Source organism: Monodon monoceros, unplaced genomic scaffold, assembly GCF_005190385.1.
Source record: "Monodon monoceros isolate NGI ecotype Baffin Bay Population unplaced genomic scaffold, NGI_Narwhal_1 Super_Scaffold_1, whole genome shotgun sequence".
Classification (NCBI taxonomy): domain Eukaryota; kingdom Metazoa; phylum Chordata; class Mammalia; order Artiodactyla; family Monodontidae; genus Monodon; species Monodon monoceros.
This window is the reverse complement of record NW_021703765.1, coordinates 7,113,469-7,135,695: the sequence shown is the minus strand read 5'-3', so window position 1 is coordinate 7,135,695 and position 22,227 is coordinate 7,113,469. Positions and strand designations below refer to the sequence as shown.

The window sequence follows — 22,227 nt, the reverse complement described above, 5'->3', positions numbered from 1 at the left end:
TGGTCTGGTGAGATGGGGTAGAACTAGTCAAATGATGAAAACAAATATGTAATTTAGACTGCTTTAAGTTCTGTGTAATTGAGAATTACCTTACCCAAAGGGAGGTCTGGCCTTGCCCTTGGCTCCTGGGAGGGGATCTCTAAGCCCTTAGAATGTCCTGCCTGATAAGACTGTTCTTGTTTACCTGGAGACTCTGGGCCCCCAAAGGTGAACCAAAAATATACACCTATTGTGTTACATTACCAAATTTGGGGTAGGGAATACTACACTAGCACATTAATAAAGACACTGCCGAGGGTCAACGGGAACATTTGCAGAAGCCAATCCCCGAGGAGCACAAACACACTCACCCCATGTGCCCCTCTGCTTCCTGCATCACCCACAGCTTTCCTCTCTGCACGATGCATGAGCCCTTACAATCTCCTCTGACGTTCCTCTTTCCATTCTCTTAACGTTTTAGTTTATTTCACCTACTTCCTTAATTTTTAGTCTGATCATCTGTTTATAAATAAGCCACTGCATTATCCTGATGTAAGTATGGGGAAAACAATATTATCCATTGTCAAAAGAACATCTGTCTGTTTCTCCCAGCCTTTTCAACCGACACTTTCTCTTCATCACTGCTTATCCATCTTTACTCTAAGCTTTTTTTCTCTTCTCAGTGAGAGAAAATCTAACCACTGTTACCTAAAAAGAGTAACACAAGATTCATGTTGCACTGACAGAGAGGGAAGGAAGACAATCTTTCTCTCCTTCTTTTGTTTTAGTTAAAATGACACTTACACTAATGGTAGAGGAAAGGACACTTTTTCAGTTTCCCAAAAAAGAGGACAAGCTAAACAAGATTAAAATACATGCATACCCTGGTATGTGAGGCAACTGGTCCACTACACTTTCATGAAAAACTTTAATTTTCAGAACAAGTATTTAATTAGAAAAGTTGCACTCCAGCAGACTAACAATTTCTAACGAGAAGACAGTGCGAATGCCCTATGGTTTTGGCAATCTGTTTCTCTCCACGGCTCTCCACCCTGCCCGCAGCAGCACTATGAACAGCACTGAGGGCAGCGATGCCGTAACATAGGCTGATCTGACAGCAAGGCTGGAGGATGCACAGAGCGTCTTAGAAAGTGTCCGAAAGACCTTTACCGGGTTAGTTTCAGCCATTAGCTCCCCGTCTCTGTCTAGTAAGAGAATCACTTTCCTTTACCTCCTTTGGTTCTATACTGTTTGATACAATTACTACCCTTTCCTAGAACATTCCCGTTCATCTTTCACATTCAGTAGACTCTGCTGTACTTACGATGGCTTTTTCACCAGCAGGAGCCGTAGTATGGACTTTAACCAGGTGGTACAGGGGAGAATCCCTTCACCAGCCTCAGAACTCGCTTTGCTTAGGAGGAGAATGCAGTTACCCAAAGGATCCTCTGTGTCAGCATAGCCCTAACAGATTTCATAAAAAGAGAAATGACCATCTGATTGTATGCACATACTGCTTAATTTTTTAACTTGGAATAAGAATTGTGTTGACCTGTCAGGCAACTCACAAATTTCTTTCAATTCAGTTGAATATGACTTTTCAAAATAACCTACATGAGGTAAGAAGCCTACATACAACTGTATTTAAAAAATAATACTGGAGAACTTCAGGAAAATTTGCCAACCCTCCTGACACTTGCTAATTTTTCTACTTTCCAAGATTCTAGTAGTGGCACTGCCCCTAGATGAGGCCCCTCCCAGATCTTCAGACCTGTGCCCTCACTACAAAGGTGGAGTGCTGCCGGTGCGCCTGCAAGGAACTGAGCTGTGCAAGCGGCAGGGCCTGAGGCCCAGCTCTCTCTTCTAAGAGGACTGTTCCTATGATGGTGTTTCCCATCTCCACCTTCTCATTCAAGGGAGGGAAGGCCCTGCACTTCCCTCCCTCCTTACCTAAGCCCAGAAGGACTGCTAAAAAAGCTTTGTTTCTAAGAGTTCATTAATCAAAGTATCAGGCTAATCCATATATGCACAGATAGAACTCATGAAGCCAGTTTCATTACATAAAGTCTGTTTAAAAAGCACTGTTAGCTTTGGCTAAAAGCCTTTATATAAGGCTGAGCTCTATTTTTCACAGTCAATGCTAAATGCCTGCACCTCACTTCTTAACCTCCCACCCGGTGTACACAGACAAATTTGCTAGCCTGCTTTAACCTTCTGCCAGAAACAAGACAGCCGCCCACTTCCTGTTCCCTTATCCACAGCGCCTTCGTGGCTTCACTTCATTTCTCCCACAGCATGATGGTTCTACTGCTTGCGTGCGTTTAAATCAATCACACTCACTAAAGAGAAATGGTAGCGTAAGCAGGTGAGCACAGAGTACCTGTAGCACTGGGATGACAGGACACAGGGACTCGATAAACTTGTTCCAGGTCAGTGCTGTCATCCACAGTCGCCCCTGCAGCAGATGCATGAGGATGGCCTTGGCAGTGGCATTCACCTGCTCAACAATACGGGGGAAACAATCCAAGAGGAGGTGGCCTGTTAAGTCATCTTACATACCTGTAATATTTCATAAAATCTGGAAAGGTAATTAGTATCTCTTCCTTCAAACGTTCCTATTTCCACAGCATCATCTTACATTCTGTTCTCAACCAGTCCTTCCCCCTTAATGATTTCCTTTTTTTTTGTTTAACCTTTAGAGTATATTTTTCCATTGAATAAAAATGTTCCTTAAGGAAGTACTCTGCTTATTATAACTACTGCATCATTCCTACATCTAACATGAAAAACTTAAGTTAACAGTTTGATCTGAATTCTCTGAGAACAAGTATGTCCTGTATTTTGAGCCTCATTTTTTTTTAACATTTCTTTTTAGTTAAACAACAACTTAACTGAACCCATACATCAAAGACAAGTTTCTTTTTAGTTTCTCATACTACCTTGTGACACTAGAATATTATCTTGATTTAGCTGAGTATCTAAAGAATCAGAGTAGTCTTTTGTACTTCCTTCTAACATGCCATACCTCATTTTTGGGCTCTTGAATACCAAACGCAGAGATTTCATACAGAACTTTTGGGTGAAGTAGAAAATGAATTCCATTACAAAGGGAAGACACAGGTTTACTGACATTATGGACACCTAAACATTCCTGCAAAATAATACAAAAAGTTTTTAAAAATTAGTGACAGTGATTTTTCCAAAGCATTCCTCTTTCTTCTGTTTATAATTCAAATCCAATTTTAGTACTTATGTCACTGAAACTTTTCTTTTAACCGGTAGAACACAAAAAAAGATTCTCTTAACTAACAGTTTCTGAGTTTGCATGAGATACCTATTACATTTCTTTCAGCCAACAAGAGTGGTGTTGACAAATTAAATAACCAAACTGCTGAGACAACCATAATCTTTTAAAGTTGTTCGTAATAACAGACATAAAGGAAATAAACAACACCATAAACTTATCCTAAGGGATTTGTATTTTGCTTACTGAGGTTTGACAAAGAGAAAATTCAAATCAAAACAGACTTAAGTTTCTGGGTGAGGGGGAGGACAACATATATGTGGGATTTTTCTTATCAACACAGTGATGCACCAGCATATAAGTAATGACTCTGTATCATCTCTTCGACAAAATTAGCACAAATTCCACTCTGGATATGCACCCAAAAAAACTGAAAGTAGAAACTGAAGCAGGTATATTTGTATACCTGAAGCACTGTTCACAGTAGCCAAAAGGTGGAAACAACCCAAATGTCCACTAACACATGAATGGGTAATAAAGTGTGGTATATATACAACAGAACATTATTCATCCTTAAAAGGGAACGCAACTCTGATATAGACTAAACATGGATGCTAAGTGATATAAACCAGACACAAAAAAGACAATTATATGATTCCACAAGTATGAGGTACCTAGAACAGTCAAATTCAGAAAGTAGAATGGCGGTTGTCAGGATCTGGGGGGGTTGGAGGGTAATAGCGAGTTATTTTTTAATGGGTACAGAGTTTCAATTTAGGAAGATGGAAAAGTTCTAGAGATGGATAATGTTGACGATTGCACAATGTGAATGCACTTAATGCCAACAAAAACTTAAAAATGGTTAAAATGGTAAACTTTACGTTATGTGTATTTTACCACAATTTTTAAAAAGCAAATTAGACATCGTTGAGCAAAGAATTCGTGTACTGAATGACAGTACTGAGCAATTCTATCCAAACAAAACAAAAAAAGATCAAATATAAAAGAGGGCTTAAATGACACAAAGGGTAAAATAAGAAGATCTACCATGATCTAATGAGAGTTCCACTTGGAGAGAACAGCAAGGATAAGGGAAACAATAATGACTGAGAATTATCCAGAAGTGAAGGCAGACATGAGTTTTCAAACTGAAGCATGCTAAAAAAGATACATTAAAAAAAAAGTGTATACAAAGTTACATTGTAATGAAACTGCAGAACTCCAGAGCTAAGGAAAAGATCTTAAAAGCAACTAGAAGAAAAAAAATACAAAGAAATTATAATTTAACTGACAGCAGCCTTCTCCACAATGATAAAAGCCTACCAAGAGCAAAGCAGTACTGGTGAAGTGCTGAGGAAAAATGGCAGTCAATCTAGAACTCTATAGAATTCTACAGAATTCTACAATTCCAGCTAATCTATCATTCAAGAGTAAGGTGAAATCAAGACATCTTCAAACACATGCACTATCAGTTACAGACTGTCACTGAAAATACTGAAAAACATAGCTCAGTAAAAAGTAGACTGAACCTAAATACTTACCAATAAATAGAAGAAAGTATATTCAAAGTAAAGAGCAGTTAAGATGAATCCACTAGGTAGATCTTAAACCTTACTATTAAAGGAAAAGAACAGGCAGCAAAAACGTGTACGGTATGAAATTATATACTTTTTTAAAGAGACAAAAACAGTAATGATTTATAGAGATATGCATATATAAAACATATGCATGGGAAGGATAAACCAAAACTTTGTAAGAGTGGTTATCTTGGTGGCATAAAAAAAGGGGAAGAGAAAAGAAAGAAGCTTCAGTTATAACTAATATTTTTATTTCTCTGAAAAAAAGGATCATAAGTAAAAAATGGCAAAATGTAAACATTATATCTAGATAGTACTTATAAGAGTACTGAATACAAGAGGACATTTTCAAGAGTACACAGGAATATATATATTTTTCTATACTGTCCTATGTACAGTGTTCTTTTCCATATTGAAATAGTTAATATTTATGTACTATTCTATGCTGAAATATTTTATAATTTAAAAACGCAGGAAATATTTGTTTCAAAAGAAAGAAAAGAAGAATATTACTAAGAAAACAGATCTGAAACTATAAAATTTAAGCCATAATAAGCTAAAACTTTTCCTGAGCATAGAAATCACCTTTGAATACTTGATAGAAGTCAAATTTTCCTTACAATTTTTCCATCATTAAATAACACAACATAAATGTAATTCTTATTAAAACTGCTAATAAGGCAATTCAGTTGCTAGACTTACTAAGGGAATTCAATAGTATAAATTTCTTAGAGTTGACTAATAACTACCATCTATTTTTATGGTAATAACTCTTATATCATATCCAAAAGGTCAAGTAATTTAATTTTGGAGTTATAATCAGAAAATCCACTGTTCATGCTCCCCAAAAAAATCAAAAACAAAAAAACCTACCTTAACAATTTCCAGACAACAGTGGTAAGTTTTAACTTTCACTTGTGGCAAAGGGTGAGACAACATACGTAGAAACACCTTCTGACTTTCTCCTTGTAATAATGGACTGGCCTGTGCAGATTTCCAGCTGGTAAAAAGGTAAACATACAAGACATCTAAGGCAAGTAAGGTACTAAACATGAGACTAAAAAGCACAGAGAAAGGGGTTTCTTCCTACTCCAGTTCCTACAACTGAGATCTTGTTTAACTAACCCAGAATTAATATTTACTCAAGCATTTACTTGTTTCAAGGCAGGGAATATTCTCTCTTAAAGAATACAAAACAACAAAATGTCTTTAGAAACCTATATTTAGACTGTAAAATGGTACAACCATTATGGAAAACAGTATGGAGGTTCCTCAAAAAAATAAAAACAGATTTACCATATGACCCAGCAATTCCACTTTTAGGTATGTAACCAAAGAAAATGAAATCAGTACCTCAAACAGATATATGTACTCCCATATTCATTCCAGAATTATTCACAATAGCCAATACATGAAAACAATGTGTCAGTTGATAGATGAATGGATTTTTAAAAATGTGGTATGTATGTGTATGTGTATATATATATAATGGAATATTATTCAGCCTTAAAAAAGAAGGAAATCTTATCATTTGTGACAATATGGATGAAGCTGAAGGACATGCTAAGTGGCATAAGCCAGGGTACAGAAAAACAAATACTGCATGATCTGACTTATATGTGGAATCTAAAACTCTTAGAAGCAGAGAGCAGAATTGGTGGTTGCCAGGGGCTGGAGGAAATGCAGAGATGTTGGTCAAAGGGTACAAAGTTTCAGTTATGCAGGATAGGTAGTTCTGGTGACTATGGTTAATAATGCTGTACTGTATACTTGATATGTGTTAAGAGAGTAGATCTTCAATGTTCTCACCACAAAAAAAAGGTAATTATGTGAGATGATTGACAGATAGATAGATAGACAGCAAGAAAAATAAATCCCATATTTAATGGATATTTATCACCATGGAATTTACTCTTTCCAAAAGCAATGAAAATACTAAGTTTTAAAGAAAAATCTGTTCCAATGTCCCCCAAAGAAATTAACCAGTGCATGATGCTTTTCAAAAATCCATATAAAAGGTAGGAATAATGAAATTTACATTTAAAAAATCCTCAATTCAAGTTATTAATTAAAATGTTAAAGATAAATAAACAAATGTGCTTGAATACTTGTTTGGAAAGACACCAAAACAAATGTATAAAAATCCAAGGATAATTCATGTTGATTATAGGCATGACATTTTTAAAGCTTACTCTTGAATAAAACAGTTAACTGTCCTAATGCTACTATATATATACAGTTTAAAGGTCAAAACATATAAAAGCAGTTTAAACTAAAAAATAACAGATTTAAGACAAGTTTCATTTTCATTGCTCCTAAACTTACACACACACACACACACACACACACACACACACACACGACCTATAATAATATAATCATATTAAGAAAAAAAATATTACATCTTTGAACAAATACAGATGATTTCCTTTATTAGGGGGAAATGCTGATGATAGGAAAAGCTATGTAAGGCTTGGTCTGCCAGCTCCACTAATTCTAAGAGATTCTTCTCTCCCTAAAAAAAGAAGAGAATGGAACAGTAAATGTCAAGGTCATGTACAATAAAATTCTCAACAGCTAACAAAGCAGCTTCAAGAAATTAGATCATCCAGAGGCCCTGAGACTGTTCACATTCGCTTAAGTCAACCTGCTCAACAAGCAAACCAAAAACGTCAGCCTAGGAGGAAAAATGTGGGGAAAATGCCTAACTTAACGCCGCTTAAGACTTTATATTATTTACCTCTGAGTCGCATGGTTCTTTGACTGCTCAATTGTGGCCTTATCCCCCTACCAACTGCAGCTCAAGGCAGGACTCATGTATTTTAAGATCCACCTCCCACTTCTAACATCCTGATTGGTTCTAGGGAAAATAGGGGGTGATCAATACCTGTGTGATTAACTGACCATGCAGAATGCCACAGAAATAATTCAAATAAAAGGCAGTTCAAAATTCTATCATGGAGGAGACAAGATACAGTGGCATAAAGATGTGGGGAAAAGAAAATAAAAATAAACAATAGTGGGTAAATAACGAAAATTTAAAATATGAAGTTCAAAAAACTCCACTGTAGGGGCCAAACGGAATAAAATTTTGCTCCTAATTTTTCAAGATCTTCAGGACCCATTTTGCTATTTTCAAACAGTAAACAACTATTGTAGTCAATGTCTATTTTAAGACTCATTAACCCTTTAATTGATAACGTACTAAATAATATCCTAAAAGGGATAAATAACAAATACATAATTATTGCTATAACATGGTATTGAAAGTCATCCTACCTTACAATCTAGTTCATGGCTTTATTTAATAAAAAATCAGGCTCTTTCTGTGAATAAATAAAGGTCTATAAAGGGAAAAAATGTGTCTACAAATAAGCACTAAAATGGCCCTTATAATTGTTTACATCAATTGTCACTCTGTTCACCCACAGTAAGCCACTTCAAAGAGGAACTCACTAATAAAGATATTGATAATAATTATTGTTGTTTTTTAAACCACTGGTCTCATGAATATATACCATTCATTAATCTAAATCTCCATTTTACTTTTATATAAATCATACCCTTACTTTAATCTTATAATTGGGCCATTCAGTAATAATGGATCCTACCCCTAAGAATTCAACTGTTAAATGTCCATCAATTTGAAAACTATAGGTTAAATTTTCTAAATATTTTATCAAAGGAATTTTAAAGAGATATTAACAAAACTTTTTACCTCCTTCCCAACATCAGACAGGAAGTTACAGGTACACTCAAGTGAATAAACAGCCTCTGCAGTTCGTTTATAAATACTGTAGTTTTCAGAATTCAGCTGTTCCAAATAGGCCACAACAGCTTCATGAATATTTGGATATTCCAAAGAAACAGGCATGTCCAAAGAAACTAGAAATAATGCTGCTGACATAGGCTCTGGTAAAAAGTGGCTTGCCTTGATAAATTAAAAAAAAAAATTAACCATTTTTAGATAAATATAGTAAACTATAATATTAATGTAGTTGAACATTTTTAGTAATTCTCTATCACAAAGTCTATGCTTTTCCAAAGAAAATTCTATTCCCCAACACATCATTTATCTACACCTAGGTTCACTGCAATTTTTCTCTGCCCAAAATATCCCAAGTCCAAATTTCAACTCCTTCCCAAAGCCTGGGATTCAGGATACCTCCTCTTCCCCACATCAACACCCAGAACTGCTCTCCCTCTGGGCCCACACCTCGTTTATGCCTCTGCTACTGAACTGAAGGTACCAGGCCTTTTTCTCTAAGTTTTTCGTGCAGGTGCACACAAATCTCCAGAAAAATGCAATAAACCCCTGAGGATACAGCCCAAGGCTTATTAACTACATATTGAATTGAGTATCACTAAATCAAGTACAATTTTTATTTGGTTTTGTTTGTTTTAGAGGTGAAAGGAGAAATTCAACATATTTAAAATAGTTCTAGAACACTCACAAAAGACTGACCTTTAATTAGTATAAAATCAAGGGGCCCAAATGAAATAGTGTATGTTTTATAACTTAAATCAAATGATTTAAGACTAAAAAAACCCTTTGCTGGGTTTTGTTTCTTTTAATGATTCTAGCTTTGTAATAGGATTTTATGCATGAATTAAGAAAATGAAAAGGCCTGAAAATTCAATGTTCAGAGAAAACCATTTGGCAGGGTTTACTACTACGGCTGAAATGCTGCCTTTATTAAAGTAGGTTTGGTCATAATTTTTTCATGGATAACCTATTTTAAGGATAATCATTAACTGCCTGAAAGTCTAAGAACTAAATCTGCTAAACAATGCTTTTTTTTTTTAGAATTACTGTTCTTTATTATTTTTAATTAATTTATTTATTTTTGGCTGCATTAGGTTTTCTTTGCTGCACGTGGGCTTTCTTTAGTTGCATCAAGCAGGGGCTACCCTTCGTTGCGGTGCACAGGCTTCTCATTGTGGTGGCTTCTCTTGTTGCAAAGCATGGTCTCTAGGCACATGGGTTTCAGTAGTTGTGGCAGGTGGGCTCAGTAGTTGTGGCACACGGACTTAGCTGCTCCCCGGCAGGTGGGATCCTCCCAGACCAGGGCTTGAACCCGTGTCCCCTTCATTGGCAGGCGGATTCTTAACCACTGTGCCACCAGGGAAGCCCTAAACAATGCTTTTAAATGAAATGCAGTTGCCAAATGAATATCAAAAGCTAAAGGAATCAAAATTTTAGGTTACTAAGCATGAAAAAAAAAAAACAACTATTAAGACAGCAGCTATTATAAAGTCGAGAGAAATTTCTCTTTATTCTGTAAAGAACTCTCCTAGTGGGGAAAAAAGAGAGAGCGAGAAACTAAATTACCTAGTCACCAATTCTTTGCTCACTCAGCAAATACTCACTGGGCCCCTACCGTATGCCAGGCACCATTCCAGATCCTAGGGACACAGCAGGAAATAAAACAGAACCTCTGCCCTCACGAAGTTAACACTCCAGTGGAGAAAGCATAGAGTAAACCATACTTGTCCAGTGTGGCTAGGAGTGCTAAGAAAATTTTAAAAACAGGGGATAGGAAAGATGGAGAAGAATAGAGAAGTTACAGGAGATGGAAGCAGAGGAAGGCCTCTCTGATAAGGTAACATCTAAGCAGAGAACTGGAGGAGTGGATATCTGAGGGAAAAGCACTCACAGAAGAGGGAACAGAAAGTACAGAGGCTCGGACACAGACTATATTTGACAGCAAGGAGGCCACTGGAGCTAGTGCTGAGGGATGGAGTCAGGGGGTGGTGGTGCCAGATCAGGTAAGGCCTTGGGTCATTACAAGGACTTGTCCTCAGAAGGAGCATTGGAAGGTTTTGAGCAAGCCTCAGGATGAGTCTGGAGAGAACAGATGGAAAAGAGCAAGGGTGGAAGCTGAGAGACCAAGGAGGAGGTTACTGCAATAATCCAGGCAAGACAGGATGGTGGCTTAAACTCAGGTAGCAGCAGTGGGAGTGGTGAGAAGTGTTCAGGTTCTGGATAGACGTTCAAAGGAGAAATAACACATTTTGCTCAGGGATTGGATCTAAGTGTGTGAGAAAGACAGGAATCAAGGATGACTCTAAGGTTTTTTCCTGATCAACAATCAATTAGAATGAAGGTGCCATTTACTGAGCTAGGGAAGACTAGAGGAAGAACACATTTGTGCAGGGAAGTAAGGCTTGGGGCATGTTCAGTCGGAGATATCAGCTGTCAAGTGAAGATGTCAAAAAGGATATTGGATATATACTTATGAGCTTGTGGTTCAGGTGACACGTGTTGTCTGAAAATATAAGTTTGGGAGGTGTCCGCAAATAGATGGCACTTAAAGACCAAAATGGGATGATATCTCATGAGGGCCAGGGCCAGTCCTGGGGTTCCACCCCTTTAAGAGGTTAGGAAGATAGAGAGGAATTAGCAAAGGAGACTCAGTGAGTGGGGCTCTGCGCTAAGATAGTAAATCCTAGTGGGTCTAACTCCAAAGGCACTGTGTTTTAGTTTAAAGGCGCTTTCTCTGACTCTAGGCAGAAAAATAAGAATAGCTGATGTGAGGATTAAATAAGCACTGGGCAGATGTCTGGCATATCACATTCAGTAAGCACTAATTTCCTTTCTTTCCTCTTTTCATCCCATCATTAAGGAATTCTGACATTTTCACTCTGCATACCTACATCTGAAACTCCTCTCAGCAACTCAAAGCACCAAGGTAAGGTCATACGTTTAATCCTTGCATGGCCAATGGACCCATCACAGTTTACACCCCAGACTGAAGACGGTGGTCCTACATATATAAGCATTAGTCTCATGTCAGTTGGGACTAAAAGTGATGACATTTCAGTGGAAAGCCATTACCAGTATTAGAAAAGAGTCAACATCGTCATCTCGTGCGTGCTGGAGGAGGAGGGGTATAATACTGTTTTCTCTAAACCTGCCACTCAGAGCAGCCAGGGCGTTATCCTGGCATGGCCTGTCAGAAGTACGGATTCTTAGGCCCTATCCAGACCTTACAGACCAGAACATGCAAGATCGGATTAACAAGATCTCTGGGTGATCTGGGTGCACATTACACTTTGAGAAATGCTGCTCTGAATCAATCAGCTACACCCAATTATTAGATTTTACATACCTCACTAAAAAAGTCAAAATCCTGTGGTATAAATTCTTCCTTACCTTCAGTCTGCTTGGCTGAGAAAGGGTCACAGGGGTTCCTAGGATGCTCTGGGATCTTGCTTCTGGCATAGGACCAGTATTTTTAGCTCTTATTTCCCAGATGGTTCCCCCATATGAAGTTAACTTCATTTGTCTTACCAATTTGATTTACCCAACCAGAACACTTTTAATTTTAATTTATAACATTGGTAATAACATTTACCAATGCATCATTTTAACCTATACATGGGTATTCTCCAAATTCATTTAAAATCAGCAATTATCAATTTCAGAAAAGGTCTTCAGGGCATTTTGTCAAAACATTCAAATTCAGGAAATCTCTACATAGATTCATACTATATCATTTTCCAACTTCAAAATTACATATTTGGTAAGTGGCAACTCAAACATTTAAAAGCCACTTTTCAGGTAGAAAGTTTCAGAGTCCAAATTCCACTTCAATGTTTGGTGGGCCAGCAACAGGCAGAGGGCAGCATAGCCTTGCATTCATATAAACTGAAGGAAGAGCATGTTTGTTTAGATCTCATTTTAAAGTTCTTAGTTAAGCAATCAAAGCAGTTATAACCATCTATAAGCTGATACCTTAATTACAATCTCTTCAATGACCCCACTTACTGTTCTAATGAAGTTCCAAGCTACATATTTAAAAGAGCTCCCCAAAATGACAGATACTGATTTGCCTTCAAAAACAAAAAATAGCTACCTTAAAAAAAGACATGGAGAGTTGGCTTTACATTATTCTAACACTAAAGTAAGTCAAATAAAATAAATTATTGACTTCTATTTTGATTCCTGCCCAAATAAGCATATAGATGAAAAAAACTCTATAATCAAAAAAGCAATAAATAAGCTGACAAGTACAACTGTACAAGTTGTACAAGTACAACTGACAAGTAACTTTTCCAAAAATACCTCAACCTATACATAGATTGATCATTTGTAATACTTAGTAACAAGTTATTGTAGCACTACTAATTTTTCAGTTATATAACATTATCATGTAAAGTTGAGACACCTATATTTTAAATGCAATTCCAGTCTTATATGACTGAAATTCTTCAATTTATAATGTTTATGCCTTGGAAAATTATCACTCTTTAACAGAGAGTGTTATTCAGAAACATAACAATTAATAAAAAAGTTAAAAATTAAAATTAACAGAAATGTTATTTTCCCTAAAGGAAAATACTATATTTAAAATTTAATGTTCTATTCTTATTTTTCCAGATGACCTGATACTATTTTGCATATATTGCATATGTGTTATTAAAAACTGGAGCTTAGGGCTTCCCTGGTGGCACAGTGGTTGAGAGTCCGCCTGCCGATGCAGGGGACGCGGGTTCGTGCCCCGGTCCAGGAAGATCCCACATACCACAGAGCGGCTGGGCCTGTGAGCCATGGCCGCTGAGCCTGCGTGTCCGGAGCCTGTGCTCCGCAACAGGAGAGGCCACAACAGTGAGAGGCCCACGTACCGCAAAAAAAAAAAAAAAAAAAATGGAGTTTAGACTACATGCTCTGCAGAATTCTATGGAGCAAAAGGGCAAGTGGCTATAACAAAGGACAACAAAAGGCACAGGAAATGGTTCTTTAGCTGCAGTAATTTTTCCCATACCTTCAGTTAAGCACGATGCTACACCTTTCTTTTTGCAATAAGTTCACTACACAACACTTGCACATGAGTCATTTGAGATATTTTTACCACCAACGTTCAAATTCAGAGATATAACCTCCACTTTAAAGTACAGTCAATAAGATGATTTAAAAGAAATGTTTACACCTATTAAAATCACCTTTAACATACAGTCACATAATGGAGTAGTATTTTGCAATAAAAATTAACAAACAACTGCTACAAGCAACAACAAAAATGAATCTCAAAAAAAAAAAATCTTGAGCAATTACATACTTTATACATCTATTTATATAAAGCTCAAAAACAGAAAAACCCCTCTATGGTGACAGAAGTCAGAAAGGAGTTTAGCTTGCAGGGGTGGGGAGGGGAGAGGTTAAGCGACGGGAAGCGGCCTTGAAAGGCTGGTCATGTTCTACTTCATGTTTTGGGGGGTGGTCACTTTCTAAACACAGATATATTCACTTAGTAAAAATGCACTGAACTGTGCACCTTTCTCAACATATTACACCACAGTTTTTAAAAGTTATCTTAAAAAATTAGTATTTTTTTCTATCAATTTATTTGTTAAAACTAATAAAAAATGTTAGCCATTTCTCAATTTCTGCATTTCCAATATAATCTTTGTACACCATGAAATGATCAGAAGGAATTTACAACAGAACAGTGATTGTAACACCCAGTAAACTACAACAAAGCCACGCTACCTGCCTTACCTTTTCAACAGGGAGAAGCGTCTGCAGCAGTCGGACTGCAAACAGCGAAATGCTGACAAAGGCCATCCTGTGGTGCACCAGCACCGCCTCTGGTTGTTCCAAACTGATGTTGCTTTTATGGTAGCACATGCTGTCTCCAAGGGACCCCAACACCATGAGCAGTTTCTTTTTCTGCAAACATTTAAACACAAAACAGAAGAAAATAATCAATTTTAGGGGCTAATATAGAAATATCATGGAGAACAATATAAAATGTTATCATTAAATAATATAAATGTATTCCTCCCTATAAGAATAACCAATACATGCTGAGATACTTTTAACGATAGGAAAGAATGATAAGTATACCTAAATTTTTTAAAAAGCTAACAATTTTTAAGTATTTAATATGAATTCTAACTAATAATAAATAAAAATAAACAAAATACAAAAACTTAATGATCCATTAGTTCCTCCTAGTTTCTAGTGCTTAATTGTTCCAACTCTGAACACTGCATGTAAATCTCTCATCCAATATTAATTGGACTTAGTGTATGCTTAACACAGTGGCAGGTATATGGGGGAAAATGCATTAGTTCAAGAGACATGATCCCTGCCCTCAAAGTGATCCCAAAGTTACTAAAGAAATGAAACAGGGGGAGTCAAATAATTAAAAAACAATGAAATATTAAATTGTATAATCTCTCTTCAGGTAATAAGGTGGTTTCAGAGCAAATGTTCCACCATCATGAATTTCTAGATACCTTACTCCTTAAATAGAAGTTGTATCTTTTAAATTGAAAGGTATGCATAAAACATGAAATCTAAAATACAGTAGACTAACTGGCAAGTAATAACAACATAGACCAAAATATATCCTAGATATGTTGACATAACCCTATAAACTAGCTGCTGAAAGGACAGTATCAGAAAAAGGGTAGAACAAAAAAAGCACTGGGGTTCTCACTCTCAACTTTCCATGGAAAATTTATGAAAATTAAAATGAGAAATTACCAGTAAACTAAAGACAAAAATATAATGTGTGTCAGAAATTTTTTAATTCAAGGATAAATAAACACGAAATAAAACTAAAAGACATGGGGCCTATAAAAGTTACATAAAGTATCAAAGCCACAATAGATACACTTCACATCCATTAGGATGGACATTATCAAAAATAATAGGAAATAACAAATGTTGACGAGGATGTGGAGAAACTGGAGCACCTGTGCATTGCTGGTGGAAATGTAAAAGGTTCAGTCACTGTGGAAATAGTATGGCAGTTCCTCAAAACATTAAACATAGAATTACCATATGATCCAGCAATGTCACTTCTGAGTATATGGCCAAAAGAATCGAAAGCAGGGATTTCAAACACTTATTTGTACATCAATGTTCACAGCAACATTATTCACAACAGCCAAAAGGTAGAAATGTGTCTATCAACATATGAATGTATAAACAATATGCAGTAGATGGTATACATACAATGAAATATTCAGCCTTAAAAGGGAATGACATTTTGACACATGCTACAACAAGATGACTCTTGAAAACATTATGTTAAGTAAAATAAGCCAGATACAAAAAGACAAGTACTGTATGATTCCTCTTATATGAGGCACCTAAAATATACAAATTCATAAAGAAACAAGGTAGAATAGTGGTTATCAGGGACTGGGGGAAGAGGAGAGTGGGGAGTTATTGTTTAGTGGGTGTGGAGTTTCACTCTGAGATGATGAAAAATTTTTGGAGACAGATAATGGTGACAATTGTACAACAATGTGAATGTGCCTAATGCCACTGAATTATACACTCAAAAAGAGTTAAATGGTTAATTTTATGTTATGTATATTTTACAAAATTTTAAAAATTATATAAAGGAGTAAACATTTTTTTGTTACTTACATGGATCATTTGAAAAATTTAAAGATAAACACAAATAACATTACAACTATGATACTTTCCAAATCACTACAGAAGTAAAAGGAAGATAAAATAATCTATAGAGTAAAAAAAAAAAGGAAACAAAAGAGATAGCAAAACTTCTGCATGAAGACCAAGTATAATAACTGTACTAAAAAAGGTTAAATTTCTCTGTACGTGAAATATGATTTCATACTGAAGTAAAAATCAAAAATAATCTACACATACAAAAAAGACTATCTTTGTACATAAAAGGTTAAAAATTAGTGTAGTGAGAAAAATCTCAAAAAAACAATCTAACCTTACACCTAAAGGAACTAGAGAAAGTACAAACAAAACCCAAAGTTAGTAGAAGGAAAGAAATCATAAAGATCAGAGCAGAAATAAACGAAATAGAAACAAAGGAAACAATAGCAAAGATCAATAAAACTAAAAGCTGGTTCTTTGAGAAGATAAACAAAATTGATAAACCTTTAGCCAGACTCATCAAGAAAAAGAGGGAGAGGACTCAAATCAATAATATTAGAAATGAAAAAGGAGAAGTTACAACAGACACCACAGAAATACAAAGCATCCTAAGAGACTACTACAAGCACCTTTATCCCAATAAAGTGGACAACCTGGAAGAAATGGACAAACTCTTAGAAAGGTAATAACCTTCCAAGACTAAACAGGAAGAAATAGAAAATATGAACAGACCAATCATAAGTAATGAAATCGAAACTGTGATTAAAAATCTTCCAACAAACAAAAAGTCCAGGACCAGATGGCTTCACAGGTGAATTCTATCAAACATTTAGAGAAGAGCTAACACCCATCCTTCTCAAACTCTTCCAAAAAATTGCAGAGGAAGGAACACTCCCAAACTCTTTCTATGAGGCCACCATCACCCTGATACCCAAACCAGACAAAGATACTACAAAAAAAGAAAATTACAGACCAATAGCACTGATGAATATAGATGCAAAAATCCTCAACAAAATACTAGCAAACAGAATCCAACAACACATTAAAAGGATCATACACCATGATCAAGTGGGATTTATCCCAGGGATGCAAGGATTCTTCAATATATGCAAATCAATCAATGTGATACACCATATTAACAAACTGAAGAATAAAAACCATATGATCATCTCAATAGATGTAGAAAAAACTTCTGACAAAATCAACACCCATTTATGATGAAAACTCTCCAGAAAGGGGGCATGGAGGGAACCTACCTCAACAAAATAAAGAACATATACAACAAACCCACAGCAGACATCATCCTCAATGGTGAAAAACTGAAAGCATTTCTTCGAAGATCAGGAATAAGACAAGGATGTCCACTCTCACCACTATTATTCAACATAGTTTTGGAAGTCCTAGCCACAGCAATCAGAGAAGAAAAATAAATAAAAGGAATACAAATTGGAAAAGAAAAAGTAAAACTGTCACTGTTTGCAGATTACATGATACTACACATAGAGAATCCTAAAGATGCTACCAGAAAACTACTAGAGCTAATCAACGAATTTGGTAAAGTTGCAGGATACAAAATTAATGCACAGAAATCTCTTGCATTCCTATACTAATGATGAAAAATGTGAAAGCTAAATTAAGGAAACAATCCCATTCACCACTGCAAAAAAAAGAATAAAACACCTAGGAATAAACCTATCTAAGGAGGTAAAAGACTGTACCCAGAGAACTATAAGACACTGATGAAAGAAACCAAAGATGACACAAACAGATAGAGAGATATACCACGTTCTTGGATTGGAAGAATCAACATTGTGAAAATGACCATACTACCAAAAGCAATCTACAAATTCAGTGCAATCCCTATCAAACTACCAATGGCATTTTTTACAGAACTAGAACAAAAAATTTCACAATTTGTATGGAAACACAAAAGATCCCGAATAGCCAAAGCAATCTTGAGAAAGAAAAACAGAGCTGGAGGAATCAGACTCTCTGACTTCAGACTATACTACAAAGCTACAGTAATCAAGAAAATAGGGTACTGGCACAAAAACAGAAATATAGATAAATGGTACAGGATAGAAAGCCCAGAGATAAACCCATGCACCTATGGTCAACTAATCTATGACAAAGGAGGCAAGGATATAAAATAGAGAAAAGACAGTCTCTTCAAGAAGTGGTGCTGGGAAAACTGGACAGCTACATGTAAAAGAATGAAATTAGAACACTCCCTAACACCATACACAAAAATAAACTCAAAACGATTAAAGACCTAAATGTAAGGCTGGACACTAGAAAAGTCTTAGAGGAAAACATAGGAAGAACATTCTTTGACATAAATCACAGCAAGGTCCTTTTTGACCCGCCTCCTAGAGTAATGGAAATAAAAACAAAAATAAACTAACAGGACCTAATGAAACTTAAAAGCTTTTGCAAAGCAAAGAAAACTACGAACAAGACGAAAAGACAACCCTCAGAATGGGAGAAAATATTTGCAAATGAATCAACAAAGGATTAATCTCCAAAATATATAAACAGCTCAAGTAGCTCAATATAAAACAAACAAACAACCCAATCCAAAAATGGGCAGAAGACCTAAACAGACATTTCTCCAGAGAAGATATACAGATTGCCAACAAACACATGAAAGGATGCTCAACGTCACTAATTATTAGGGAAATGCAAATCAAAACTACAATGAGGTATCACCTCACACCAGTGAGAATGGGCATCATCAAAAAATCTACAAACAATAAATGCTGGAGAGGGTGTGGAGAAAAGGGAACCCTCTTGCACTGTTGGTGGGAATGTAAATTGATACAGCCACTATGGAGAACAGTATGGAGGTCCCTTAAAAAACTAAATATAGAATGACCATGACCCAGCAATCCCACTATGGGGCATATACCCAGAGAAAATCATAATTCAAAAAGACACATGCACCCCAATGTTCATTGCAGTACTGTTTACAATTGCCAGGACATGGAAGCAACCTGAATGCCCATTGACAGACAAATGCATAAAGAAGATGTGGCACATATATACAATGGAATATTACTCAGCCATAAAAAGGAACGAAATTGGGTCATTTGTAGAGACGTGGATGGATCTAGAGACTGTCATACAGAGTGAAGTAAGTCAGAAAGAGAAAAACAAATATCGTATATTAGCACATATATGTGGAACCTAGAAAAATGGTACAGATGAACCAGTTTGCAGGGCAGAAATAGAGACACAGATGTAGAGAACAAACGTATGGACACCAAGGGGGGAAGTGGCGGGGTGGGGGTGATGGTGGGATGAACTGGGAGATTGGGATTGACATGTATACACTGATGTGTATAAAACTGATGACTAATAAGGACCTGCTGTATAAAAAAATACATAAAATAAAATTCAAAAATTCAAAAAAAACTAGTGTAGTGAAATATGAACAAAAATGTATGAAATATAAATAATGAATAATTCAGAACAAAAAAATTAGATAAATTAGGTAATTTTCTATTGATGAAGTGCATAATAGAGAGTAAAGACCCAACATGAATGAGTCATTGTGGTCTGAATAACATAAATATGAAGCAAAACGTGAAGTTGGATTTAAAGGTTTTAACTCAGTCTTTTTTACCTTAATTAATAAATTAAACAGATATAAACTTTCAACATTTCAAAGACTACAACTCCTCGAGTTTCCAAGGAACACTGACTAAAACTAGCCATTTATTTAATCGCAAAAAATGGTCAGTGTATATTTAAGACTATGTTCTTTGAGTCCACGGAAATAAAACTAAAAGTTAAAAATTTCAACCAAACGTAGGGCCACCCTTACAAAATTAAAATAGAAAATTTTAATAGCACTTATATTAATAACCACTGGTCTACAGAAAACAAATTAGAAACACAGTGACAGTCTTATTACATGGACAGGCAATTTTTCACCCAGTGCTTCTCCATTAAAATACTTTTTTACGTCTACAAACAACATATCTCTGTTATTCAAGACTAACTTTGACAATTTACAATTTAAATCAATGAACACATTTAAGACCTCAGTATCGCAAGGCTTTTTGTAAAAATCTATTTCCTTGTGAAATTGTTTCAAATAACCTTGCTAATTCTAATGATGAATTGACGTACTTCTCAAAATAGTATAAAAAGGAAGTATTAAATACTGTAAGAATCAGTCTTGCAGCTTTTACTATTTCCAACGCTTCTTCCAAGCCAAAAAAAAAAAAAAAGTGTTTTTTTTTGGTTTTTTTTTTGCGGTACACGGGCCTCTCACTGTTGTGGCCTCTCCCGTTGCAGAGCACAGGCTCCGGACGCGCAGGCTCAGCAGCCATGGCTCACGGGCCCAGCCGCTCCACGGCATGTGGGATCTTCCCGGACCGGGGCACGAACCTGCATCCCCTGCATCGGCAGGCGGACTCTCAACCACTGCACCACCAGGGAAGCCCAGTGTTTTGTTTTTAATGTTTTAAGAAAAGAAAGGATTTTAAAACAATACTATCTGGTCCACAGTTTTAATTTGCTGGGCTAAAGATATTTAAACAGCTGTAAAGTAGTTGATGCAGAAAAAAAAAAAAAGAGCCAGTTTTCAGAGGATAGTCAAAGCTTTTACAAGATTACAGACTTAAAATATCAGATGAACAAAATATTCTAAATATTCCCAATGAAACAGAATTTATAGTGCAAACACAATATCTCCACTAACTGCACAATATAAAACAGGTTTTGGATTCCGTAAAGCATCTGAAATAAGTGACTCTCCCCCATATGCTCCCAGCCTCACACTCCCCACTCCCCTTCTACAAGGCAGCCAATTACTGTTCTGCATGCAAGTCTCACCAGGCACTTCTATGTTTAAGAGCAAGCTCATCCTGCCTGCAGAATGACAGCCAAACTACTCAGCAGCACGTCAAAAGCCTTCTGTGAGCAGACCCCGCCTGAACCCTCCAGCCTCTCTCCCACCACATCCACCTCACGTTTTATGCTCTGGTTGCTTGCAGTCCTCCCAACAGCCCTAGCCTTGACCACCAATCAGCACTATTCATTCCTCCCCATCATTCTCTTCCCCTCCGCCAGACAAAAAGCCCTACCTTTACTTTCCTAGCCAAATCGTGTTCGTAATTTAAACTCAGCTCAGCCACGATTTACACAAAGCCCTTCCTGAGATTCTCGGCTGGGAGTGTTTTCAAAGCACCCTTGGCACATGAGAAGATACTCAACATTACTAGTCAGAGAAATGCAAATCAGAACAACAGTGAGATATCACCTCACACCTATCAGAATGGCTATCAACAAAAAGACCACTAATACAAATGCTGACAAGGATGTGGAGAAAAGGGATCCCCTGTACACTGTTGGTGGGAATGTAAATCGATGCAGCCGCCATAGAAAAAAGCATGGAGATTCCTCAAAAAACTAAAACGAGAATTACTGTATAATCCAACAATTCCACTCCTGGGTTTATATCCAAAAAAAATGAAAACACCAGTTCAAAGAGACGTGCCCCCCAACGTTTAGAGCAGCTCTATTTACAACAGCCAAGATATGGAAACAACCTAAGTGACCATCGACAGACGAATGGATAAAGAAGATGTGGCACATATGTGCACATACACACATATACATACAATGGAATATTAATCAGCCATAAAAAAGAATGAAGTATTGCCAGTTGTGACAACACAGATGGACCCAGAAAGTATTATGCTAAGTGAAATAAGGCAGATAAAGACAAAAAACATATGATTTCACTTATATTTGGAATCTAAAAAACAAATGAACGAACTTCAAAACAGAAACAGACTCATAGACACAGAGAACGAACAGGTAGCTGCCAGAGGGGAAGAGAGGGGGGGAATGAGTGAAATAGGTGAGAGAGATTAAGAGGTACAAACTGCAAATTTCAAAATAAATGAGTCATGGGGATGAAATGTACAGCATGGGGAATACAGTCAATTTTTTATCTAACTCCCACAAGAGTGAAAAGAATTGCTGCTTATACATCTTGCACCCCCAGGGCCCAGGGTCGACTAAAAAATTATTCACAACCT

The 22,227-nt window shown here is 36.4% G+C and overlaps 1 protein-coding gene across 7 annotated transcripts in view; it reads right to left on the bottom strand.

The window, feature by feature from the left end:
* The window catches only part of RTTN (rotatin), a 137,332-nt gene that overhangs the window by 94,976 nt on the left and 20,129 nt on the right, over window positions 1-22,227 (bottom strand). For all 7 annotated transcript variants that reach the window (XR_003794500.1, XM_029229393.1, XM_029229433.1 and 4 more), the window contains 7 exons: window positions 14,303-14,473; window positions 8,519-8,731; window positions 7,203-7,315; window positions 5,674-5,800; window positions 3,005-3,130; window positions 2,360-2,476; window positions 1,304-1,443 (listed from right to left, as the gene is read on the bottom strand). Coding sequence is in view for 6 of the 7 variants with exons in the window: in XM_029229393.1 (XP_029085226.1) it covers window positions 1,304-1,443; window positions 2,360-2,476; window positions 3,005-3,130; window positions 5,674-5,800; window positions 7,203-7,315; window positions 8,519-8,731; window positions 14,303-14,473 (1,007 nt within the window). In the remaining variant the exon portion in view is untranslated. The remainder of the gene's footprint in view (window positions 1-1,303; window positions 1,444-2,359; window positions 2,477-3,004; window positions 3,131-5,673; window positions 5,801-7,202; window positions 7,316-8,518; window positions 8,732-14,302; window positions 14,474-22,227) is intronic.